The 24,683-nt window shown below is 47.0% G+C and overlaps 1 protein-coding gene across 3 annotated transcripts in view; it reads left to right on the top strand.

Annotated features, from left to right (window-relative positions):
- Nucleotides 1–22,246, top strand: part of PDZK1 (PDZ domain containing 1) — a 106,007-nt gene extending 83,761 nt beyond the window's left edge. For all 3 annotated transcript variants that reach the window (XM_069202626.1, XM_069202627.1, XM_069202628.1), the window contains one exon: nt 21,513–22,246. In XM_069202626.1, the coding sequence (XP_069058727.1) occupies nt 21,513–21,587 (75 nt within the window). In that variant the 3' untranslated portion in view covers nt 21,588–22,246. The remainder of the gene's footprint in view (nt 1–21,512) is intronic.
- Nucleotides 22,247–24,683: the final 2,437 nt, after the last annotated feature.

The raw sequence follows: 24,683 nt of genomic DNA, 5'->3' as shown, positions 1-24,683 counted from the left end.
CTGATCTCTTCTCTTCCACAGAACAAGATGCTCTAGTGGAAGGTGTAGTTTTGGCAGATTGTCTTACTGCTGAGCAGAAAGACCACTGCATAAATCTCCTGGGTCAGTTTTCTGAACTCTTCTCTACTGTGCCAGGCACTACTTCTTGGTGTGAGCACACTATAGATACTGGAGACAGCTTGCCTGTCAAAAGTAAGATCTATAGGCAGCCTGACCATGTCAGAGACTGCATAAAGCAAGAAGTGCAGAAAATGCTTGAACTGGGAGTGGTTGAGCACTCAGAAAGTCCATGGGCCTCTCCTGTGGTACTTGTACCAAAACCTCATTCCAAGGATGGAAAGAAGGAAATGCAGTTTTGTGTAGACTATAGAGGTCTCAACCAGGTAACCAAAACTGATGCTCACCCTATACCCAGGGCAGATGAGCTAATAGATACACTGGCATCTGCAAGCATCTAAGCACCTTTGATTTGACTGCAGGGTATTGGCAGATCAAGTTATCAGAGGATGCAAAAGAAAAAAAAACTGCATTTTCAACCATTGGAGGTCATTACCAATTCACAGTAATGCCTTTTGGATTGAGAAATGCACCTGCCACTTTTCAAAGGTTGGTGAACACAGTCCTGCAAGGGCTGGAAGCCTTTAGTGCAGCATATCTAGATGATATAGCTGTCTTTAGCTCCAGTTGGGATGATCACCTGGTCCACCTATGGAAAGTTTTGGAGGCCCTGCAAAAGGCAGGCCTCACTATCAAGGCTTCAACGTGCCAGATAGGGCAGGGGAAAGTGGTTTATCTGGGACACCTGGTAGGTGGAGAACAGATTGCACCACTTCAGGGGAAAATCCAAACTATTATAGATTGGGTTCCCCCTACAACTCAGACCCAGGTGAGAGCCTTCTTAGGCCTCACTGGGTATTACAGGAGATTCATAAAGAACTATGGCTCAATTGCAGCCCCTCTTAATGACCTCACATCTAAGAAAATGCCTAAAAAGGTATTGTGGACAGCTAGCTGTCAGAAAGCTTTTGAGGAGCTGAAGCAGGCCATGTGCTCTGCACCTGTCCTGAAAAGCCCCTGTTACTCCAAAAAATTCATTGTCCAAACTGATGCATCTGAATTAGGGGTAGGGGCAGTCTTATCACAACTTAATTCTGAGGGCCAGGATCAACCTGTTGCTTTTTATCAGCAGGAGGTTGACCCCTAGAGAAAAGTGTTGGTCTGCCATAGAGAGGGAGGCCTTTGCTGTGGTCTGGGCACTGAAGAAGTTGAGGCCATACCTGTTTGGCAATCACTTCATTGTTCAGACAGACCACAAACTTCTACTTTGGCTAAAACAAATGAAAAGTGAAAACCCTAAATTTTTGAGGTGGTCCATATCCCTACAGGGAATGGATTATACAGTGGAACATAGACCTGGGAGTACCCACTCCAATGCAGATGGACTCTCCAGATATTTCCACTTAGACAATGAAGACTCATCAGGTCATGGCTAGTCTTATTGTCCTTCGTTTGGGGGGGGGTTGTGTAGGAAAGTACCATCTTGCCTGGCATGTTACCCCCATATTTCACTATATATATGTTGTTTTAGTTGTATGTGTCACTGGGACCCTGCCAGTGCTCATAAGTGTGCCCTGTATGTGTTACCTGTGTTATGACTAACTGTCTCACTGAGGCTCTGCTAATCAGAACCTCAGTGGTTATGCTCTCTCGTTTCTTTCAAAATTGTCACTAACAGGCTAGTGACCAATTTTACCAATTTACATTGGCATACTGGAACACGCTTATAATTCCCTAGTATATGGTACTGAGGTACCCAGGGTATTGGGGTTCCAGGAGATCCCTATGGGCTGCAGCATTTCGTTTGCCATCCATAGGGAGCTCTGACAATTCTTACACAGGCCTGCCACTGCAGCCTGAGTGAAATAACGTCCACGTTATTTCACAGCCATTGTACACTGCACTTAAGTAACTTATAAGTCACCTATATGTCTAACCTTTACCTGGTAAAGGTTGGGTGCTAGGTTACTTAGTGTGTGGGCACCCTGGCACTAGCCAAGGTGCCCCCACATTGTTCAGGACCAATTCCCCGGACTTTGTGAGTGCGGGGACACCATTACACACGTGCACTATACATAGGTCACTACCTATGTATAGCTTCACAATGGTAACTCCGAATATGGCCATGTAACATGTCTAAGATCATGGAATTGCCCCCCCCCAATGCCATCCTGGTATTGGTGAGACAATCCCATGATCCCCCGGGTCTCTAGCACAGACCCGGGAACTGCCAAACTGCCTTTCCTGGGGTTTCACTGCAGCTGCTGGTGCTGCCAACCCCTCAGACAGGTTTCTGCCCTCATGGGGTCCAGCCAGGCTTGGCCCAGGAAAGCAGAACAAAGGACTTCCTCAGAGAGAGGGTGTTACACCCTCTCCCTTTGGAATAAGGTGTCAGGGCTGGGGAGGAGTAGCCTCCCCCAGCCTCTGGAAATGCTTTGATGGGCACAGATGGTGCCCATCTCTGCATAAGCCAGTCTACACCGGTTCAGGGATCCCTCAGCCCTGCTCTGGCGCGAAACTGGACAAAGGAAAGGGGAGTGATCACTCCCCTGACCTGCACCTCCCCTGGGAGGTGCCCAGAACTCCTCCAGTGTGCTCCAGACCTCTGCCATCTTGGAAACAGAGGTGCTGCTGGCACACTGGACTGCTCTGAGTGGCCAGGGCCAGCAGGTGACGTCAGAGACTCCTTCTGATAGGCTCCTTCAGGTGTTGCTAGCCTATCCTCTCTCCTAGGTAGCCAAACCTCCTTTTCTGGCTATTTAGGGTCTCTGCTTTGGGGAATTCCTTAGATAACGAATGCAAGAGCTCATCAGAGTTCCTCTGCATCTCTCTCTTCACCTTCTGCCAAGGAATCGACTGCTGACCGCGCTGGAAGCCTGCAAAACTGCAACAAAGTAACAAAGACAACTACTGCGACCTTGTAACGCTGATCCTGCCGCCTTCTCGACTGTTTTCCTGGTGGTGCATGCTGTGGGGGTAGTCTGCCTCCTCTCTGCACTAGAAGCTCCGAAGAAATCTCCCGTGGGTCGACGGAATCTTCCCCCTGCAACCGCAGGCACCAAAGAACTGCATCACCGGTCCTCTGGGTCTCCTCTCAGCACGACGAGCGAGGTCCCTTGAACTCAGCAACTGTGTCCAAGTGACTCCCACAGTCCAGTGACTCTTCAGTCCAAGTTTGGTGGAGGTAAGTCCTTGTCTCCCCAACGCTAGACTGCATTGCTGGGAACCGCGTGTTTTGCAGCTACTCCGGCTCCTGTGCACTCACCGAGGATTTCCTTTGTGCAGAGCCAAGCCTGGGTCCCCGGCACTCTAACCTGCATTGCACGACCTCCTGAGTTGTCCTCCGGCTTCGTGGGACCCTCTTGTGCAACTTCGGGTGAGCTCCGGTTCACTCCACTTCGTAGTGCCTGTTCCGGCACTTCTGCGGGTGCTGCTTGCTTCTGAGTGGGCTCCTTCTCTTGCTAGGTGCCCCCTCTGCCTCCTCACGCAGTTGGCGACATCCTGGTCCCTCCTGGGCCACAGCAGCATCCAAAAACCCTAACCATGACCCTTGCAGCTAGCAAGGCTTGTTTGCGGTCTTTCTGCACGAAAACACTTCTGCACGACTCTTCACGACGTGAGTCATCCATCCTCCAAAGGGGAAGTTTCTAGCCCTTGTCGTTCCTGCAGAATCCTCAGCTTCTACCATCCGGTGGCAGCTTCTTTGCACCCACAGCTGGCATTTCCTGGGCATCTGCCCACTCCCGACTTGATCGTGACTTTTGGACTTGGCCCCCTTGTTCCACAGGTTCTCTCGTCTGGAAATCCATTGTTGTTGCATTGCTGGTGTTGGTCTTTCCTGCAGAATTCCCCTATCACGACTTCTGTGCTCTTTGGGGAACTTAGGTGCACTTTGCACCCACTTTTCAGGCTCTTGGGGTGGGCTATTTTTCTAACCCTCACTGTTTTCTTACAGTCCCAGCGACCCTCTACAAGGTCACATAGGTTTGGGGTCCATTTGTGGTTCGCATTCCACTTCTAGAGTATATGGTTTGTGTTGCCCCTATCCCTATGTGCCCCCATTGCATTCTATTGTGACTATACATTGTTTGCACTGTTTTCTATTGCTATTACTGCATATTTTGGTATTGTGTACATATATCTTGTGTATATTTGCTATCCTCATACTGAGGGTACTCACTGAGATACTTTTGGCATATTGTCATAAAAATAAAGTACCTTTATTTTTAGTATATCTGTGTATTGTGTTTTCTTATGATATTGTGCATATAACACTAGTGGTACTGTAGGAGCTTCACTCGTCTCCTAGTTCAGCCTAAGCTGCTCTGCTAAGCTACCTATTCTATTAGCCTAAGCTGCTAGACACCCCTCTACACTAATAAGGGATACCTGGGGCTGGTGCAAGGTGTAAGTACCCCTTGGCACTCACTACAAGCCAGTCCAGCCTCCTACACTTACCAATGGTAAGACTGTGTGGAGTTATACTTGAATGTGATAAGTAGCTGTGGTGAGGCTGTTTAGTGGTGTGAGAGTATTGTGTGTAGTGATGGTGATATTGGTGAGTGACGGTGAAAATGTGGTGGGTAGCCAAAGGATGTGGTGAGTTTTGCAGGTGTGTATTAGGTAGCGATGGTGAGACTGTGACAATCGATGTACAAGTGTGATGCTTAACTGGGGTGAGCATGTCAGTGACCGAAGTGAGTAGTGATGGCGAGGCTGTAGTAAGTGATGCGTAAATGTGATGAGTAGCCATAGTGAGGATGCAGTGAGTTATGCAAAATGAATAGTTATGGAGAAACTGGCTAGTGATCAAAAGTGTCACTTGTAGTGATTTGTGTACTCCTGCTAAACCTAAAAACATTAAAGCGTGGACCCGGACACAAGTAATAGGTGATTTAACTTGAGCTCGAGGCACGGGCAACAGGCCAGAACCACAACATTATAAAGGTTTTTGGGTGGTGGATGGGGCGTCATGCTTATGGTTAGGCAGTTACTTCCCAGGTGGTGGACTCCTGAGATTGGCTTCTCGCCATAATTTAAAGGCATCCTCATCACTCTCTTTTTATTAATGTGACCTCAGCTTCACTATACCAGTCACATAATCCGTTCATTCTGCGTGTAATAAACCAAGGGACACGGTTCCTCCTGCTCTGACCTGAGCCGCAAGATGCTCTGTACTAGAAATTCATTGTTTACACACTGAACTCCCATTGCGTTTAGGGTTAAAATGCTTTACAAAACGCATAATAATGTTAAATTAAATTCCCACTTGAAGGCAATAATTAAAGATGTAGAAAAGTAAGAAAAAAGGGACAGGCCCTGGTATCCATTCCGACAGGCACATTCCCTTGAAGTGGACCTACCAAAAGGCATGTTATATGACGGGCAGCCGGGAAATATGTGTTCCGAGAGTGCATACAGAGTGCTGTGTGCCGGAGGGTGTCACTCGCCTGGCACTCAGTGTCACACAGCCTTGCACCTGTGGGTAGGCATGATTAGGGGTGTTCCTTGGGCCACAGACACTCCCACCGATCCCGAGAGTGGTGGGGGTCAGACGGTGCACGCTGCATCAAGGCAACAGTGCCAAAGGGAGGACAAGCTGATTTACCCGGGAACCATGGGATGCAGCTCATCTCTAGCTCGAGCCAATCATGCACTGGTATGGCAGTGGACATGCCCTCTGTAATACCAAAGCGCATCCTGCAAAAACCTGCCCCAAAAAGGAATTTGGCTCCAAGCCCCTGGTATGTCGTAGGGCCATGTGTACTTGGAAGCAGTCTCCTAGGCAACCGGGGTCATCGCATTCATTCCGTTTCCTTGCCTTTCCTGGTCCTTTTTGTGGCATTTGACAGTACTTAAGGGATTAGCACATGGCCAGCCCTTTAAATGTGCCGCCTTCGCAGTTATGTGTGTTGTGGCTGCATTATGGCTAAAACAACAGTGAACTAATTATACAGACCTTTGGAAGAAACACTGGAGAAAGAAAAAAACTCAAAACACCGAGAGGCCAACTGCCCATGAAAACACCGCGGCGTGAGGAGTTTTAGGGCAAGGAAGCGAATCAGACAGACATGAAAAGACAAAAGTGACACGAATGGCGCAGTAAATCACCATTAGCAATAGCGGGTCTGTGTTCAGAAAACACGAACTAAAGCACAACAGTGACTCGTCGCTGGTGGGTGGAGGACAGTAGATAACAGCTAGGAGAGGATAGAAGCAGAGACGTACAGCTCTTAGAAACCGCCAGGGCGGCACACGAAGCACCAACAATAAATAAACGGAACGGGTTTCTTCATCTGACGTGGATGGCAAGAAGAGAATCTGGAGGCCTCGTAGGACATGCAGGGAAAGGGAATAGTGAGGAGCTCACTGATAGTGGGACGCAGGATGATGACGAAAGATGCTTTGCGGTCGAGAGGTGCGGCATGCAAATGCTAACTGAACAAGCATTTGCAATGCAACGGGTCTCGTGTTTGATCGAATTAGAGCTATTAGCGTTGTAAATTCCTAACTGGACTTTTCTTATCCCATAAATTGAAAATGAAAAGTAAAACAATAGAAACAAGCGAGCTGATTCAAATTGCCATGGCCGCCATGAGCGTGAGCGCAATGGAAAGACACAAAAGGAAAAAGAAGTTCTCTCGCAGTCAAACGTATCGGCAAGCGTGCAGTTATCCATGTAACTGGGTCGATGGCCCAAGCGGTAACAAAACCACCCCAAAGAGGGAGAAACGTAAAACGTTTACCAATGATAACAAAGGATTTTTGAAAGTCAAGCCCGTGAACAAGTGATAGTGATGGGGTGCGGTGGGCGTGGTTGAAAGCCCACAGATAGATCACAGCACATCAGTGCTTTTGCACGCTGGAACTAATGAGACTTGTTCTGGCCTGTGGCTTGAGGCTACTAACAGCTGGCGACAGTCTGAGATGGAATGTGATGGTTTGTGGCTGCCTGTGGCGGCCTGAGAAAATACAAAGACAAGATAACATAGGGAGACTCAGTCAGACCACAGGATAAGAGCAGGTTGTACCTGAGCTGACTACTAGCACGCTCCCACAAATCAACAAGCACATCGAGGCTCAGCAAAGGAGCAACAGAGTACCTTCGAGGAGCATTGGGCAGCGCCAAGGCTGTGTTGAGGAGGACACAGGATGTGCTAGAAGCACCTCCATAACCATACCTTGTAAAATCCAACACACATTACTGTGCAGCCTAAACCATCACACCCCTGCCTGGGATCATGTTATGCTGAAAACAAGGAGACATGGTTATTAAAACCAAGAAAGGAGCGGGAAGGCTCAATAACTAGGCCGAAGGAAATATTCTGAAATCTTCACAGAGGAGAATGTAAGGAAGATAATCCAATAACTCACAAAGGGTAACACTGATGAGGTCTTTAAGCACCAACGATCATCAATTCAGACACCTCTTTTGATTGAGACCCCAGTCCACCAGATCTGCCTACTTCATTGCTAACCAGTATAATTATCCCCCTCTACAAAAAGCCACTAAGAACGATCCGAAATCCTTCAGACTGACTATCCTCATTTAATATCTGCAAATTATGGTCCAAACAAGTCCTAATCTTTATGGAAGAATCAGAACATACTGAATACAATCGAAGGCAGATTCAGACAGGGGCTTCCTACCCTAGACCAGGTCTTTGCATTTTATTTCATAGTGTAAAAATATAGCACAGAAAAAGAAATACTGCTGTATATGGCATTTTGGGACTTCACCTCAACCTTTGAACTGGTACCTAGGGACAGACTATAGAGAAAATTCGCAAACACAGCCCCTCCCTCCATTCTTTTATAGGAATGATGTACTTGCTGATGACCTAGCATAGGTGGAATCGAGACATGCAGTTATACCTGAATTGAATGACGAAATAAACTGCTGGGAATTGACTGATCTGATCCGTTAATGTTGTGTGGGACTGAGTTTGCGCAGAGTAAAAAGGCTGGGGGCTGGGTGCTGGGTGCAACCTGAAGCGATAATACTGCTGCTAAGAGCATCCCTGTACATGTAACCTGACTATGACATGAATACCTGCGCTTTGAATGTTTCTTTTTTCTTTTTCTTTTCCTTACTTCTTGTTTAAACTCAATAAAATAAAAGAAAAAAAGAATGCTTTTCTCAGGAACAACTTCCCAAGAAGAGGTGAACCAAAAAGCAAAAAAAAACATCTGGCAAGGTGGTGGGGAGCAAGAGACAAAGCGCTCACCAGAGCAGAGGTGGAGACGGATTAGGAGAAATATAGAAACAAACACATTGAAAGAAACTGTCTCGAAGCACATCAGAATATGATACCACCAACATTTCAACTGCATTAGATGCTGCCCCACAAATCCTCTATTTTAGCAGGATAGGGTGTATTTATGTGACTTATGCAATAGTCACTGGTGTCGAAAGCACCATATAAAACAAGCATTTGCAATGCAATGGGTCACGCATTTGCTTGAGTTCGAGCTATTAGCATTGTAATATCCTAACCGGACTTTTCATGCCACATATACTGATAATGAAAAGTAAAACAGCTTCAATATGCGCACCGACGGTCACCATGAGCGTGAAGGAGAGACACAAAAGGAAACAGAAGTTCGCTCACAGTCAACCATATGGGCAAAAGTGCAATTTTCCATGTAACCGGCAAAAGTAGAATTATCCATGTAACCAGCAAAAGTAGAATTATCCATCTAACGGGGTCGATGTCATGCAAAGCGCTCGACTACTGCCCAGCGAGATCACGCTGCGTAGGAAATAAAAAGAAATAGTGCAAAAGCCATTCGGAAAACATGGAGTCTCGTATGTTTTCAATAGTTTACCGGTGCTGTAGAGGAAGGCTAAACACCGGAAAAGGCATGACGTTTGCATGTCTCTCACTAATGAAATCAAGAGAATTTGAAAAGGCAAGCCCACGAACCAACCAAACTGATGGGCGTGGTTAAAAGCCGACAGAGAGATTCCAACAGGGGCCAGAGCGCTTGCGCGTGCTCGACCATAAAAATGGAAGGAGGAACAGTAACCCACTGAGAACTGAAAATGTCTGTTGCCCTCTGAGGGTTAACATTTGTGTGTATACGGGGGTAGGGCTCAGAACTGCTTGCATCTGGCTGCTCTGAATCTAAAAGTAGCGAGCAAGGGGCAGTAAGGAGCAGAGGCGCAGGCTTGCCGCCAAGCTTTCTGCATCTAGTGACAGAGAGAGTCACCAACCACCACAAGCAGTGCATATGGCAGACCACTGCTTCCTTTAAGTAGGATTCCAGGGGGGCCTGCACAGGATTGGCCACTGCAGCTCATTGCCGGTCTCTAGAGTCAACTCTTTAAGGCCTCGCAGCCCCAGGGTGAAAAAAACAAAAATCACCAGCCCCTACCCCCACTCCCAACCCCACCAGATTTTTCACAAGTATTTTATTAAATTGGCAATGTTTACGTGTGCCTAAATGGATTTAAACATTGCAGTTAAGTTCTGTCACCCCTTTGTAAAATGCAGTTGAGTACCTGATTGTCGAAGATACTATTGTTGTCATCCAGGCTTTACAAAAGTGTAAACGTACTCACAGTGTGAAATGGGAGAGGAGAGGTTTGAGGAATATTTGGAGTCCCTTGCCCTTTGACACATACCTCCAGCCAGGATACCAGGATATACATGACAAAAGATATTAATGATGGCCCATTACAGAGTGGATTACTGCTGCTCCTTTTTGTTGTTGCTTAAAACAAAAGACTATTATTAGCATGATGTTTCTTATGGGTAGAGCCTCGACCCCCACCCCTGGATCACTGAAGGCCCCACCATAGGGGCCATTTACCCAGTTTGAAGACTTCTGCTCTAGAGTCAGGTGACAATGATGCAGGAACTGCAGAATCTGCGCTGGCCAGCTGCACTAGCAGGGTGTGTCAGAAGGACTCCGGGCCACCTACATGTGGCAGGGCAAAGCTCACACTGCTCCCGGTGACGAGCCTGCTCAGAAACCAGCAGTGGTGCTGGAACAATTTCAATCAAAATCAATGTTTTATCACTGAAGTCATGGGGTATGTGAAAAATCCAAGTGTCATGGAAGGAACAGGTATAGCAAATGAGTCACGCCCATTCAGCAGGAGAGTGGTACAGGTAAACTATATGGCTTGTATTGCATGTTAGCGCACCCAGTCACAAATATAATGCTAAAGCATCGTGTGGCAGCACTCTGTTCTTTAAAAACAGCAGATTCTCCATTGAAATGGCAACTAAATTGGCACAGGCATGCAGTGCTTTCTACTGATAAAACTATATACTGTACAAACAATAATATCTAGAATTCAGGTTTCAGCAAATATTTATCACTTGTGCATCATCAAGAAAAGTGTCTTGATTCGATCCTATAAAATCATTTTTTCCACCACAACTCAGAATTACAAAATAGTGTACCTCATGTGTGCTCTTCTAATGGATGATATATTTTGAAATATTTGTACAGCTCTTTTACAGGTGTTTAAATGACATTGTGTGTTTGAATAAAATTGACATACTACAGCCTTTCCTTTCAGGTACCCTGTACCACAGCAAGATGTTAAAAGATGAAGCAGCAATTTGCCAAAAAACATAGCCTGACATTTGGGCCCGTATTTATACTCCGTTTGCGCCAAATTAGCGTAGTTTTTTTCGACGCAAATTCGGCGCAAAACGAACGCCATATTTATACTTTGGCGTTAGACGCGTCTAGCGCCAAAGTATGGGCAAATAGCGTCATTTTTTTGCGTGAACGCCTTTCTTGCGTTAATGAGATGCAAGGAAGGCGTTCCCGTCTAAAAAAATGACGGCGACGCAAATGCGTCGTATTTATACTCCCGGGCAAAAATCACGCCCGGGAGTTGGCGGGTCAAAAAACCCTGCATTTGCGCCACTATTTAACGCCTGGGTCAGGGTAGGCGTTAAGGGGCCTGTGGGCTCAAAATGAGCCCACAGGTGCCCTCCCCTGCCCCCAGGGACCCCCCCTGCCACCCCTGCCCACCCCAGGAGGACACCCAAGGATGGAGGGACCCACTCCAGGGACATTCAGGTAAGTTCAGGTAAGTATAATTTTTTATATTTTTGAATTTTTTTTGGTGGCATAGGGGGGCCTTATTTGTGCCCCCCTACATGCCACTATGCCCAATGACCATGCCCAGGGGACATAAGTCCCCTGGGCATGGCCATTGGGCAAGGGGGCATGACTCCTGTCTTTACTAAGATAGGAGTCATTTAAATGGCGTCTGGGCGTCGAAAATAATGGCGCAAATCGGGTTGAGGCGATTTTTTTGCCTCAACCTGACTTGCCCCATTTTAAGACGCCCTAACGCCATTTTCCCCCTACGCCGGCGCTGCCTGGTGTACGTGGTTTTTTTCCACGCACACCAGGCAGCGCCGGTCTGCTAGCGCCGGCTAACGCCATTCCATAAATACGGCGCCCGCATGGCGCTTCAGAATGGCGTTAGACGGCGCTAAATTTTTTGACGCTAAACTGCGTTAGCGCAGTTTAGCGTCAAAAAGTATAAATATGGGCCTTGACCTCTGTCTTTGAACCCACAACGAATATGACAAGATAAAAGCAAAATTTAAACGCTTCTTTTTTGGTCATTCACATTCTGAACACCGGCATAGTTATTTTGAGGATGCTGTAGCACTCTCGCACTGCTACTTCCATTATCTATGGAAGCCATTAATGTTTCCAATTGGACACTGCCCCATCATTATGTTTGATGAGGTCACCACCTTAGGTGAGGAGAACCCCCTGCCTAGCGAATAAGAGTGAAACAAGCTCTGGTTTTCATAGCAACCTCAGAATCTATGCCCAATCAAATCTTGTACTCACATCGAGTAATTTGGGAAGATCCAAAGATCTGTCTCTGTAGTACTCCCGAAAGCTCTTTTTTGGTTGATCCCATACTGTCCGATGACAGCTGCGCTATTGAGCTAGACCTAAAAAACGACTTCTACGTAGTTCTTATTTTTAATGTGTTTGCCACACATTGTAATTTAAAAGATCTTTGATTCAGAATTCCTAGTGAATATATCTGTGAGCATAATTTGTCAAGCCCTTTGCATGCCATGCTACCTCCAACCTTGTGGCGCACTTGTCATGTCTCCTTAATAACAACAGAACCTTTTCCATTGGGTGGTCCATCCATCCATTCTCTTTCGCACATGGAGGCATTACGGGAGATTGAATTTGGCACCACGAGTGAATGGCCGGAGAGCATGGTCAGTCTGCTGGGCAAGGAGTGATAAACAAGATTCCCCCGTTTGTTACACTGAAAATGGAACCTAAACACTTTGCATGGTTGATTCCAACAAAGTATAACAAATGTCTCTGGCTCAGGGACATTATTTGTTGAAACAAATGAACCTAACAATTTCTCTCCAACAAGATGTTGGATTAAAACATGTTAACAGCTCAGTTTATGTTCCCTGTGTTGTATTGTAAAGTCAAACTGCAGGGGTAAGTATGCTAAGGGCAACACTTTTACTTAGTTACTTAGGAGTTTCGTTGTTTGGTGTTGCCTTGTGGTTAATTTAGATGGCTAAATTTAGATTGAAAAAGGGAGGCAAAGGAGTATTAGAGGTAAATCAGTCACAGTGGGGACCAATCTGATATTTTTCATCAGTCTCTCCATGCAGGTCCAGTTGGATCATAGGGGACCACAAATATTTCCCCTGTAATCCAACTAGTTTCTACCAGAGGACAGGCAAATAAAACCTCAGCTTCTAATATTTGCCAACGATCCTATGAAAGTGTTTAAGTTCACATTGTACAACTGACATGGTTTCTGCCTTTCATTTCATCGCATGTGGTTGCTGCATGCATTCCCTTTGTTCACACTTGGGCAGCTCAGCTGTTTGTATCAGCCAGGTCACTTCTAGCAAGGCTTGACATCCATGTGACTCCTTTTCCACTCAATGTTGAACTGGGAGTCATGTCATCCTAGGTCAATACTAAGGGGGTCACTTTGACCCCAGTGGTTGGTGGTAATGTGGCGGTGGTACTGCCAGCCTGTTGGCGGTACATACTGCCACATTATGATATTGGTGGGTTGGCTGAAGCCAACCCGCCAATGAACCACTCTGGCCGGAATGGTGGTAGCAGCTGCCGGGCTGGAGATAAGAATCTCTATTCCAGCGACCACTATTGTACCGTTTCAGATATTTTGACCCTGCCTACCGCCATGGTTTTCATGGCGTTCGTAATGCCACAAAAACCATGGCGGTAGGCCCTATAAGTGACAGGGAATTCCTTCCCCATCACTGATAGGAGGCCCCCTCCCCCAAACACTCCCCAGATGCCCCCCTCCATCCACGCTCCCCCCTTTCAATTCCACACCCCCTCCACAAACACACAGACACGTACCACGCGTACACACACTCATTCACACAGACATACATGCATTCATACACGCATGCATCCAGTCATTCATGCATACATCCGTACCACATTCACACTGACAGGCAGACACGCAATCACATATCCATTCATACATGCATACTCACACATGCATATACATACGCAAACAACACTACACATACATTCGCATTCACAGACACTCACACACCCCCACACGCACACACACACACACACACACACACACACACAAAACAACCACCACCCCCTCCCCTGTTGGAACCTAACTTACCTGAATCCAGGGGGTCTTCCGGCAGGGGACGGGCCAGCAGGGCCCGCCAGCAGAACACCCCCAGGCCGTATTATTTTTCTTAATACGGCTGGCAGCGGTCTACTGGCGTGGCGCTGCTGGTGGTAGCATCTCCACCTTAACGCCATCCGCCAGTATGGCCACAGCTGGATTTCCGCCCTTCTTGTGGTGGAAATCTGGCTGTGGTCATTATTTGGCGGACAGCTGTTAGCCGCGGCGACAGTCTTTTGGCGGCCATCGGCGCGAAGATAGGCACAATTTACCACCAATGTTTACATGAGCGCCTAAGTGATTATACACTGCTGCCTATGGCATCACCAGCACAGGTATCTTGGACTGCCCAGAAAAGCTTGAAATATGTCTACATTGCAAGGGGATTCAGGCAACAAAATGGCAGCTTCTAGGGAGGCACAGTCTGTGCAGCAGCTCTTAAGCCATGCCTTTAAAAATACTGCTTCAGAAGACATTCTGGCCGTCATTCTGACCTTGGCGGTCTTTTCGCAAGACCGCCGAGTTACCGCCGCGGTGAAGACCGCCGACCGCGGCGGTATGCCGCTGTGCGCATTCTGACCGCTGGGAGCGTTCCGCCGGAAAACCGCCAGCAGCCACACTGGCGGTCGGCGGGAAAGTGGAGACTGGTCAACCTCCACCGCCACGCCAGCAGAACACCACCCACAGAATTACGACCCACATTTCTGTGTGGCGGTCTTCTGTTGGCGGTCTTCTGTTGGCGGTCACCTCCCCATGGCTCCTGTCACCTCCCGGAGGACCAACGCACAAGGTAAGTTGATCGTCCGTGAGGGGAGGGGGTGGGGGGGTGTTGTGTGATGTGTGCGTGCATGGGGGTGTGCGTGGGAGTGTGTAGAGGGGGTGTGTGAGTGCGTGCATGCGGGCGGGGAGTGCTGCTGTGCCTATGGGCAATGTGTGTAGTTCGGCGGGTGCGCATGTCGGCATGTATGTGTGCGGGTATGTGTCCCCGTTGTGTATGTGTGTGTGTAGGGGGTGTGTATATGTGCATGTAGGGGGTGTGTGCATGTCGGGGTGCGTGTATGTGCATGTCGGGGTGGGGGTGGGGAGGGGGTTCGTACCACCTCTGGGGGGTGGCAGGGGGGTGGAGGGTGTGGGGGGAGGACTCGGGGGGGCAGTGGGGGGTGGGGGAGACCCCTATCAGTGCCAGGGAAGGAATTCCCTGGCCCCGATAGTGCCTACCGCCATGGTTCGCATGGCGGTTCCCGACCGCCAGAAACCGCGGCGGTAAGCAGGGTCATGATACCGTTGGCGGTCTTGGGTCGACCGCCGGACCGGAGTGCGCAGACTCCAGCCCGTCGGTCATGACCGCCGTGGCTGTCGGAGTGGGGAAGTGGCGGTCGGTCGCGGCGGTGACCGCCGCGGTCAGAATGCCATTTTTAATACCGCCGGTCTGTTCGCGGTCCGACTGCCGTCTCTCCGCCGACCGCCAAGGTCAGAATGAGGGCCTCTGTGTTGAATCAAAACAAGGCATGACTGTGCTTGCATTCTAAAGGGCGAAAGTCCAAAGAAAAGGTTGCCTGTTAATGATAACCGCTACAGCTATTAACAAGTTACTTGCATTACCTATCAACTTCTATCCTCTTACAGTTCTCTTCCACCCAAGACTCCTCCATTTACATCTTGCGGCGTTACCGCCATCTAGTGGACAGTTAAGTAAACAATGCCAGTTTTATACTGTGAGTTCGCCAAAGCCGTGTGAGCGGTCTTTCCATGTGCCCTTCCTTCCCTTATTTGCCTACAGGCAGTGCTTTAAATGGGCCGGTACTCTCCGGTACTGAGTACCGGCACTTTTTTATTTTGAGAGGGAGAGTACCGGCATATCTCAAGAAAAACGTAATACTTTTAATTGGAGAGTACCGGCACTTCTCAGAAACAAGCAGGTACTCTATTACAGAGTACCTGCACTTCTATTTTTCCATTTAAAGCACTGCCTACAGGGACGTCAATTCACCAAAATGCCAGAAGTAGCAGAAGTGACATCACACGCGATTTTATCTTTACTTTCACTCACTCACACACATGCTTACACATACACACACATTCACTCATGTACACACTTTTTTTTACATAAGTACACGCACACCTGCAACAAACACAACATACATTAAAAATGTTTTTTTTACTTACCTCAGCTACCATAGAGGGTCATACACTCATAACCCAGCTAACTGTACTCCATTTTTATTACAATAATAGTGAATAATATCATATCATTCACTATTATCGTAATAAAAAAACTGATTGAAAACAAGAAACTGGGTCACCAAGTGACGTCCGTAAGGGTGAGCTGCCCCTGTGCTCCTGGCACTGATTTTGCCACCTTTGAGGCCAGGTGTCGCAAAGGCAGTTCAAGGGGTCGCAAGTGGCAAGCTGGGGGGCGACCCCTAAATGGCGTCCATGTTCACCTGTAAGTTTTTCATGTGTGCTTCATCCATCATTATATCAATAACAGCGAACCAGTATATTATCAGTCTTTTTTGGTCCTCTTTGATGAAGTTTTCACACATGCCAACATTTTGCGAATGTAGAGTAGAGGAAAGTGGGAGGTTTAAAAGAAATAATCTGGAGTGTATTTCCTCCATAGACTTTAAACATAGGCAATTTCAGGCGGGAGACAGACAAAATTAAGCTTTTTTTTGCCTTCAAAAAACGGGATGTTCCACCTGAATCGGTTTTATTGGCATATGAGGTTAGCTTTATCAAGATTACCGAACTGAGGCTTGATGTGCTAAACACTTTTGCGCTTGCAGATGCTGCTACTTGCAATTTCACAGGTTTTGTGAATGCTTAAGTGTTATTTGCAACATATGAAATCCAATTTGCGAGTCCGAATACCCTTCTGAACTCACAAAATGGGTACTGCAATCCATTCCCAATCCCAAGGAGGGTCTAGGGAGACAAGGGGCCACATGTACAATGAATTCTGTTTGCAACTTCCTAATTGCGAATCGTTGTGATTTGCAATTAGGAAGTTTCAAACAACAATGTACTAATGTGTCACAGACGCATTCAGCAATTATAAGTTGGTCACAAATGGACCTACCTCATCAATATTCATGAGGTAGATCGCAATTTACGACCCATTGGGAATAGCCTAAAATCACAGGGGTGGCGGCCTGCTGGGGTGAGTTTTCTTTTCATTTTTTAGGAGTAGGCAGTGGTCCGTGGGATTCTTAAGAAATGTTTGTACCCACATTCGCAAAGGAGAAAGGGTCCTCTGTGGACTCCTTCCCATTTGTGCATGGGTTACCATCAACTTGAAGTTGGTGGTAAAATGCTAATGTTTCTCACACCCTAGAAAGGGAAAACATTACATTTATCACATCAACGTGTGACATTCACAGCTTGTATCAACACACTACCCACTGCAAAATAGACCCCACTACTGTGTGCACCGTTGTGCTGGAGGCATCTCATCACACACCTGCAAGTACTCAAAATAGAGTGATGCTGAATATCTGTCCTGCTCCATGCTACAGCAACATAAACCACATAACAAAACACGATGAGGACATGGAGCAGCGTGAGAAACACACGAAAAAATTGAGGCTCCGAAAATCAACATCGAGTGGCAACAAAAAGGAATGAGTCGTGATACTGTAGCCCAAAGCAGCTCTGCACGTTCTCTGAACCATCCATCAGGGGGCCTGCAGAGAAGATAGAATCACAGTAGCCAGCAGTAGTCAGCAACGACCTACACAGCACTTGCACATGTCATATATCACTGTAACTTACATGCTCAAGGTACTACAGAGAAGGCCATAGTGACACAGGTTCTAGTACCACTGACAACAACTTATTCTCCGCAAGAACAGGGTCAGAAAGAAGCCAGTTGTAAGGTGTTAAGATGCCTGATTTCACTAATTCCAAACTTCCAATCTGAAGCTGTTCTGCAACTTACACAAAGCGAAGAGGTCCCTGCAGAAGGCCACAAGATAGGCAATTATGTGCACAACACGGACAGGGCACCAACTTAAAATCAAACATTGCCAAATTAGACTACCTATTCAGGGGCATCTGGTACTGATGCAGGCTTAGATGTTTGTGGCTAAGACAACACCACAAGCTTCCAGCAACATATCAGAACTGGAAGAAACAGGTGGTTCTGGACTCATGAAGGGTCGAACTGGGCAAGCCAACACAGTGGGAAAAGATAAATAATGCAAGAAAAGGGACAACAGACACAACATAGCGTTATCACTGTGCCATAACGAGGAGGTCACCAGGGCTTCTGGACAGCGAATGGAAGAAAGTCAACCACTGGATCTCTGGAATAGGTCATATGGGGTGACCGTAGTAGACACCAACAATCAATGAAGGATCCTGTGTAGAGAGGAGCAGTTCAGGTACTGCGAGACTGTGTCTTCTTGCACACATGTACCACGTAACTGCCTATTGGTTGGGTAGATAGACAGCTTATATTGCTGCGCGAGGAAGCGAGCATTCCAAGGAAATAACTGCACTCAGAAGAAACAATGGGGCATATTTATGAAAAGTGGAGCTGCACCTAGTGCCATGCCACTTTTCTTGCACCCCTTAGCGCCCCCCTAATGCCATTGTGGTAGTGCCAAATTTATAATGCAGCGCACCATGGCGGTAGTTAGGGTGACTGGCATCATAATTTGTGACACTAGTCCAGTGCTTTGCAGGAGTAGCGTCATAAATTATGATGCTAATCCTGCAAAGCACCCAGAGGCCCATTGAACACAATGGGAGCCTCTTTTTAACACCTGCACTTAGCAGGCATTAAAAAATGCAGATGAAAATGGCGCAAAGGAATCTCATAGATTCCTTTGCACCATTTTTACCCCCCAGCACCAGAACACTCCCTTGCATATGTTATTCCTGGCACAGGCACAATGTTGCACAAGGGGTTACAAAGTGGTGCAATGCAAGCAGTGCGCCACTTTGTAAATATGGCACGTGGGAAATGTCACCTTAATGCCACATTTGTGTAAAAATGAATGCCGCGAATGTGGTGCAAGGTGGCGCATAGATATGCCCCAATGTGTATAAATAATGGACAAATCAGCGACATGTACCTGCTTTTTATGGATGACATGGCTTTGTCGCAGGACAAGAAATGATGCACATACTGGAATGCTGATCTGCAGGTATCCTCCATTAGTGTAAAGGTATGTCCAGGGATCACAGGGTAGCTTTAGGAGGCCACGGTTTGATCCCAAATATATGAAATTAAATGAACCACCAAGCCCCTAACCATGGTTAATGGCTCCACCGGTCACTAACACTAGCGCGGCCGAATCCGTTGATGGCATTGTGAAGGGCAGCACCACAGCCTTGTAAGTCACTGCTTCAGACATGAAGGCGTAATCTACACTGCCTCAAAATCTTTAGTGACGTTCTGGAAAAAAACATGCACTGTATGACAACTATTCTAAATGGGCACGAGTCTAGATATCCGCTGCTGGTTAATGTAACTTAACATGTCTTGAGTGATGTAATATGTGAGGCCATAAGCAGCGTATGGTGGGGTACAAGTTCTAGGTAGCTCAGTAAACTATGAATGGTGAATTTTAGAGTTTTTTTTTGTTTGAAAATATTAGCTTTTAGCTTATTTTAAAACCTAACTATAGCATCACTTAAATCTTTATTTTTTTACCAGTGATGTTTTAGGGTTTTTGTAAACATAAGCTAAGATTTTATTAGTGTACCTAATTATAACATCACTTTACCCTTGCTTTTTATACATATATATATATATAAACACAGTTCCTGCCTTTCTTCTTGGTCTCACCAGCCAGAATCGGTGCACAGCTACAGGACCCGTAATTATATGACATACTTTAAGAATTTAAAACGCCAGCACTCCAGATAGCTCCAATAGTTGTTTCATAGCTCACATCAATGGCAACGCGTTTCACCCATTACGGTTTTGTTCGTAGCCAAATTGTTAATATATATATATACTGCCAGTAGGTAGTTAAAGTTAGGACCTAGTTTCCACAAGAAAATAATTTTCTGGTTTGCTTAAAACTTTGGTGCCGTTTGACAAAATCATCCAAACAAAATGCCCTACTTTGTCTAGATCTGCATGGAAAGCTTTGGGGTTATTCGTCAAGTGGGGGCTGAGAAAAAGGGAGGGGAGTCAAAAAATGTGTGTTTCCCATGAGTTTACCCATAGAGATTTTAGACGCAACTACAGCACGAACCACTTAACAGAATTACGCCAAATTTGCCAGAAAAACAGATCTTGGTCCAGAAGGAGCCCTTTGTATAATTTGGTGTAAATCTGTTCAGTAGTTTTGGAGTTATTAAAGAAAAAACAAATTTGTAGATCTAGTGGAGAAGAGATCCTCCACGAATCCGACTGATCTCATGCTGAGATCTAAGTGGTTGCCAGCACTTCAACCACTAAGTGTTGGCAGCCATCTTGGGACACAGGCGCAACCGATTCCCAAGACAAAAGTAAAAATAAACATAAGGGGGCAGGGTAGTAATTCCCTGACCCCCCTAGTCCTGGTGGTGGGGTCCAAAATCATTCTTTTTTAAAGTTTTTCACTGCAAAATCACAGTGGATCCACAAATCCACTGCAAATGTTTTTTTTAAGAAAAGGTTGAGCTCTCCCTGTGCTGCTGCATCGCCTTTGCTCCTATCTTCTCCTTGCTTTTTCCCCGGTTTCAGTGCCTCACCTTACTTTTTACTCATTCTCACTGCTTTCTTCTTACTTTTTCCACTATTTTTTTGTGTGCCAGCTCCTTGCTTTTCCCTTGTTTTCACTGCGTTCTTCTTTCTTTTTCCCCTGTTTTTGTGTGCCTTCTCTTTGCCTTTCCCTCATTTTCACTGCCTTCTCCTTGCTTTTCCCCCATTTTGTGAGTGCCTTCTCCTTGCTTTTCCCTCCTTTTTGCTGCTCTCACCTTGCTTTTGCCTCCATTTTTTTTGTGTGCCTTCTCCTTGCTTTTCCCTCCTTTTCACTGCTTTCTCCATGTCCCTGAGTCCTGTAATGGATGCCACAACATGTTGTCCATATTGTGGCATTCTAATCAAGGGCAGTCTTGGGGTCAGGGTGTGCTTAACCTGCCCCCTTATATATGTTCTTTAGTTCATTTTCAGGATTCAGGAACCCTGTCCATGAGTCCTGTGTTGACTGCCATAACCTATTGTTCAGGTTTTGGCCAGCCAATCAGGATTGAAAAGTCCCCTTTAAAGTGGCCAGCCAGAGTACCTCCGGCACCAACAGTGCATATCTATATATATATATTTTTTTTTTTTTTGTTTGTTTGTTTTTGTTTTTATAACTCTGTCATAACCACCTCAAGCACCTCTTTAAACACACATTCCTTAACCATGGCTGAACAGATTTACACCAAGTGACAAAAAAACACTCTTTCTGAGTAAAGTTCTAACTTTGTGCCAAATTTGGTGTAATTCCGGTCAATCCTTAGTTTCCGTAGCTGTGACAGAACTTTCTAATTAGAATCAACATGGGAAATCAATGATATGGAACACCCCTTTTTCTTGGCCCTGCTTGATGGATCACCCCAAAATGTGGTGGGTTCAAAACCTGTACCTCACTATAATACTGGGATGAAACTATAGCAGTAAATTATCCTCCACAATTTATTTAAAAGCATCATGCCTGTGAGGAAAGGATGCCATGCTAACAAAGGCCTACTCTCAATATTATTTCCTTGACACAAATCAATTGATCTCTAAGCATGACACTACACTGGATTACGGATCATTAATTATATGCATTTAAGTACATATTTTGTTTCTTGCATTTCACAGGCCAGCTCATCATCATCATCATCAGAAGAATCAGCAAAAAACAGTAAGGATGAGGATGAAGACACTCAACTGTGATAACACCTAGAGCCACCAGCAGCTGTGAGCCCCATAGAAGACAAAAGGCTGTAGAAGACTCGGTACCTTCTCATCAAGCTACCACCCTGTGTATCTCTGTCTTCCTGCATTGTGCACACACTCTTAAATCTTGTATATCTCACCAGCCTCCTATGTTTGGAGATACATAGTGGCTCAGGACCCATGCAATGACATTGGCACATCCACACAAATGATACTATACGTTTTACCTGCACAAAGTGGCATCCATCACTATACTCCTCTCTTGAGCATACCATCATCCCACATATAAAACAAATCTCTATGACACTAACATGCCATGCTGATGTATATGAGGGCTCAAGATTTGAGCTGGATTGTGGAGTTACTGATTATAAAATCCAGTCAGGTTTCGACCACATCCACAATGAATCTTCATGATAAGATGATGAATTTCAGAGGAGATTAAACACATATTTGTTGGTAGTTCTGAAATTCTTACTAAAATTGGGTAGTCAATGGCACATTTTTTAAGCTTTTGAATGGATGAATTTGGTATGTGTCATGTGTTCAATGTACCCTAAACACATGCTTCCACAGGCTGCCAAAAATCAAGGTAAAACATTTATAAACATAGAAAAGAAAAAACTAAGTAAATAAACTGTTATTTCAAAAAGGAAGATCTGTTTTTTTCAGTCTTTGACACAATACACTTCAGGAGAGCTCTGTAGGTGTCTTGTTTCTTATATATAAAATATACTTGGAGGGCGTGGAGCATCGAGATGGCGGTCACACCATAAGAGTGCTCCTGACCCCTCTGGCATCCGCACTCATCCTCACACCATCAGAGACTTGGTTCCCTATCTGCCGTGTCTGCTATCACTACAGAACCGGCCTTGGTGTGCAATGTGACTCTGGGCGCTGTTGAGGTCCTGTTTGCCAGCTGGACCCTAAGGCATTCATCACTCCACAACATGGTGGCGCTCTTATGGCCAGGCCCTTGAAATACCAGGGCTGTGGAGTGCAGAACATGTTGGTCCAACACGGCCATGCCTTTCAGGAGCACTCGTACTTGTTGCTGCATAGCTGGGAGCTGTGGTGGCCCCGTGGCCCCTCTGCTGTGCCCTACAATGGCTGGCTGCCATTTCTGAAGCTCCCGCATGGACCCAGAGAACACCATAGAGCAGAGCTGCAGGCCCATGCGTCTGTGCCCGGGAGTTCAAGGGACGGTCGCCGAGCCCACCAATAGACCCAAATACTGTGAAGACGATCCCAGGGCCTCCAGGTGAGCAACAGGGGCCTCACACTTGATTTACCAGCCTGTTGATCCGTGAGGTTGTGCCTCGCCCTGTTCTGGGGCTCCTGCCGCCTCTGCCTGGGCCCTGCTCACAGGCCGCCGGCCCTCGACCTCTCCCGGCAGCTTCAACTCCTCAAGGAATGGGGAGACTTGGCTTTTGTTCACCATTGTTTTGCTCAGGGGCTTTGCCCTCCCCCCTCTTCCAGAAAAAGACTAGTCTGGTATTACAGTGAGGCCCTCTGCCCACCACCTTCATTGAGGTTGTGGGTGGGCCAACGAGGGCGGGCCGGCCACTGTGGTTGCTAGAGCTGCTTTTCGGCTCCCTCCCTCCCCCACCTGTGGCACTGAGGCATTGCTTGGACCCTAACCTGAAGACCAGGAGTGGGCAGCGTGACCCCTGTGTCTGCTCTTAACTGCTGGTGGGCGCACCTGACACATTTAGACCTTGATGCCCGAAGCACTGTGGGCCCCTCCGGCCTGCCCTGTGTTGGAGGGTGGGTTTGCCTCCACATCCTTGTGCTGCAGCCTCTCTGCGGCTGAAAACACAGACCTTGCCTTACCTCACACGTTCCACTGGAGGCATTTTCTGCGCAGAAGGTCTCACTCGGCCCAGCTGGTTCTTGGCCTGCAAATTCAGACCTTATGCTTTCTTGATACTCTTGGGGGTGAGCTCTTGAGGGCGAGATATACTGAGGAGGAACGAGTCTGCTGCACCTTCTGCTGCTCTGCCTGCGCCCATTCACTGCCTGCCTGTTCACAACATACTGTCCACAAGGCCTGTTGAGTCCAACCCCTTCTTTCATCTTGGACAGCAGCCCCTCTTCCCCTCTAATTGCTGGCAGTGACCATTCCCCCGGAGCCTGGCTGCACGTGCTGTCCTGACTTAGTGGCAAGAGGGCTGGGTTCCCTGCAGGGGGAGTACATGCCATCGGACCCCTTGGTACAAGGACAGAGCTCTCCAGCCAGCAGGATCTCAGACTCGCATAGGTCAATATACCAGGGGCTCGGGCAGATGGGGGAGGTGGTGTGGAGAAGCTGTCGTCCTCTGGAGGAGACCTGGCCACACTTCTCGAAGCCATCCAGACCCAAACCATTGTGGAAGCCAAGATTAGGGAAGTCTGAGTAGACATTGCCCTTCTACTCCAGGACTTGTGCAATGCTACAGCTACAACTGTAGAGGCTGAGTCCCGTCTCTCTATGGTGGAGGACGAAGTGACCACCCTGAAATCCCAGGTCTCCAGCCTTCTCACACGCACAGCAAGGCTCCACCGCCACAGGGAATATGCAGAGAATCGATCTTGTTGTAACAACATCTGTCTTATTGGGATCCCAGAGGGCATCGAACCGCCACAGGTTGCAGATTTCCTTGAAACATGGATCTGGTTTTGGATGCTGCAAGATCAACTGATCTCCTGGCTCGCCATTGAGAGGGCACACACAGCGCTGACCCCCAGACTACTTCTGGGAGCACCGCACAGGCCCATAATAGCCAAGATCCTCAACTTTAAGGACAGGGGAGCGATCTTGCGAGAGGCCCAATCCCACTTGGACCTCCGTCAATGTCAAGGTGCTAATCACCCCCAACTACACTAAAGAGGTGCAGCAAAAGCACCAATCATACCTAGCAATCAAGCAGAAACTCAGAGCCCTTGGCTTCCCCTACTGACTTTTGTTATCAGCCAAACTTCGGGTGGTCTTCGCTAAAAAATCACATTTCTTTGAGACCCTGGAGTCAGCCTGGACGTGGCTCACTGAAGTACGCCCTCTTACCAGACCAAATAGATCCCTCTGTTTGGTGGAGAGACCCTCTGAGGTGATCT

This window comes from Pleurodeles waltl, chromosome 8 (genome assembly GCF_031143425.1).
Source record: "Pleurodeles waltl isolate 20211129_DDA chromosome 8, aPleWal1.hap1.20221129, whole genome shotgun sequence".
NCBI lineage: Eukaryota > Metazoa > Chordata > Amphibia > Caudata > Salamandridae > Pleurodeles > Pleurodeles waltl.
This window is presented reverse-complemented; position numbering and strand designations above follow the sequence as displayed.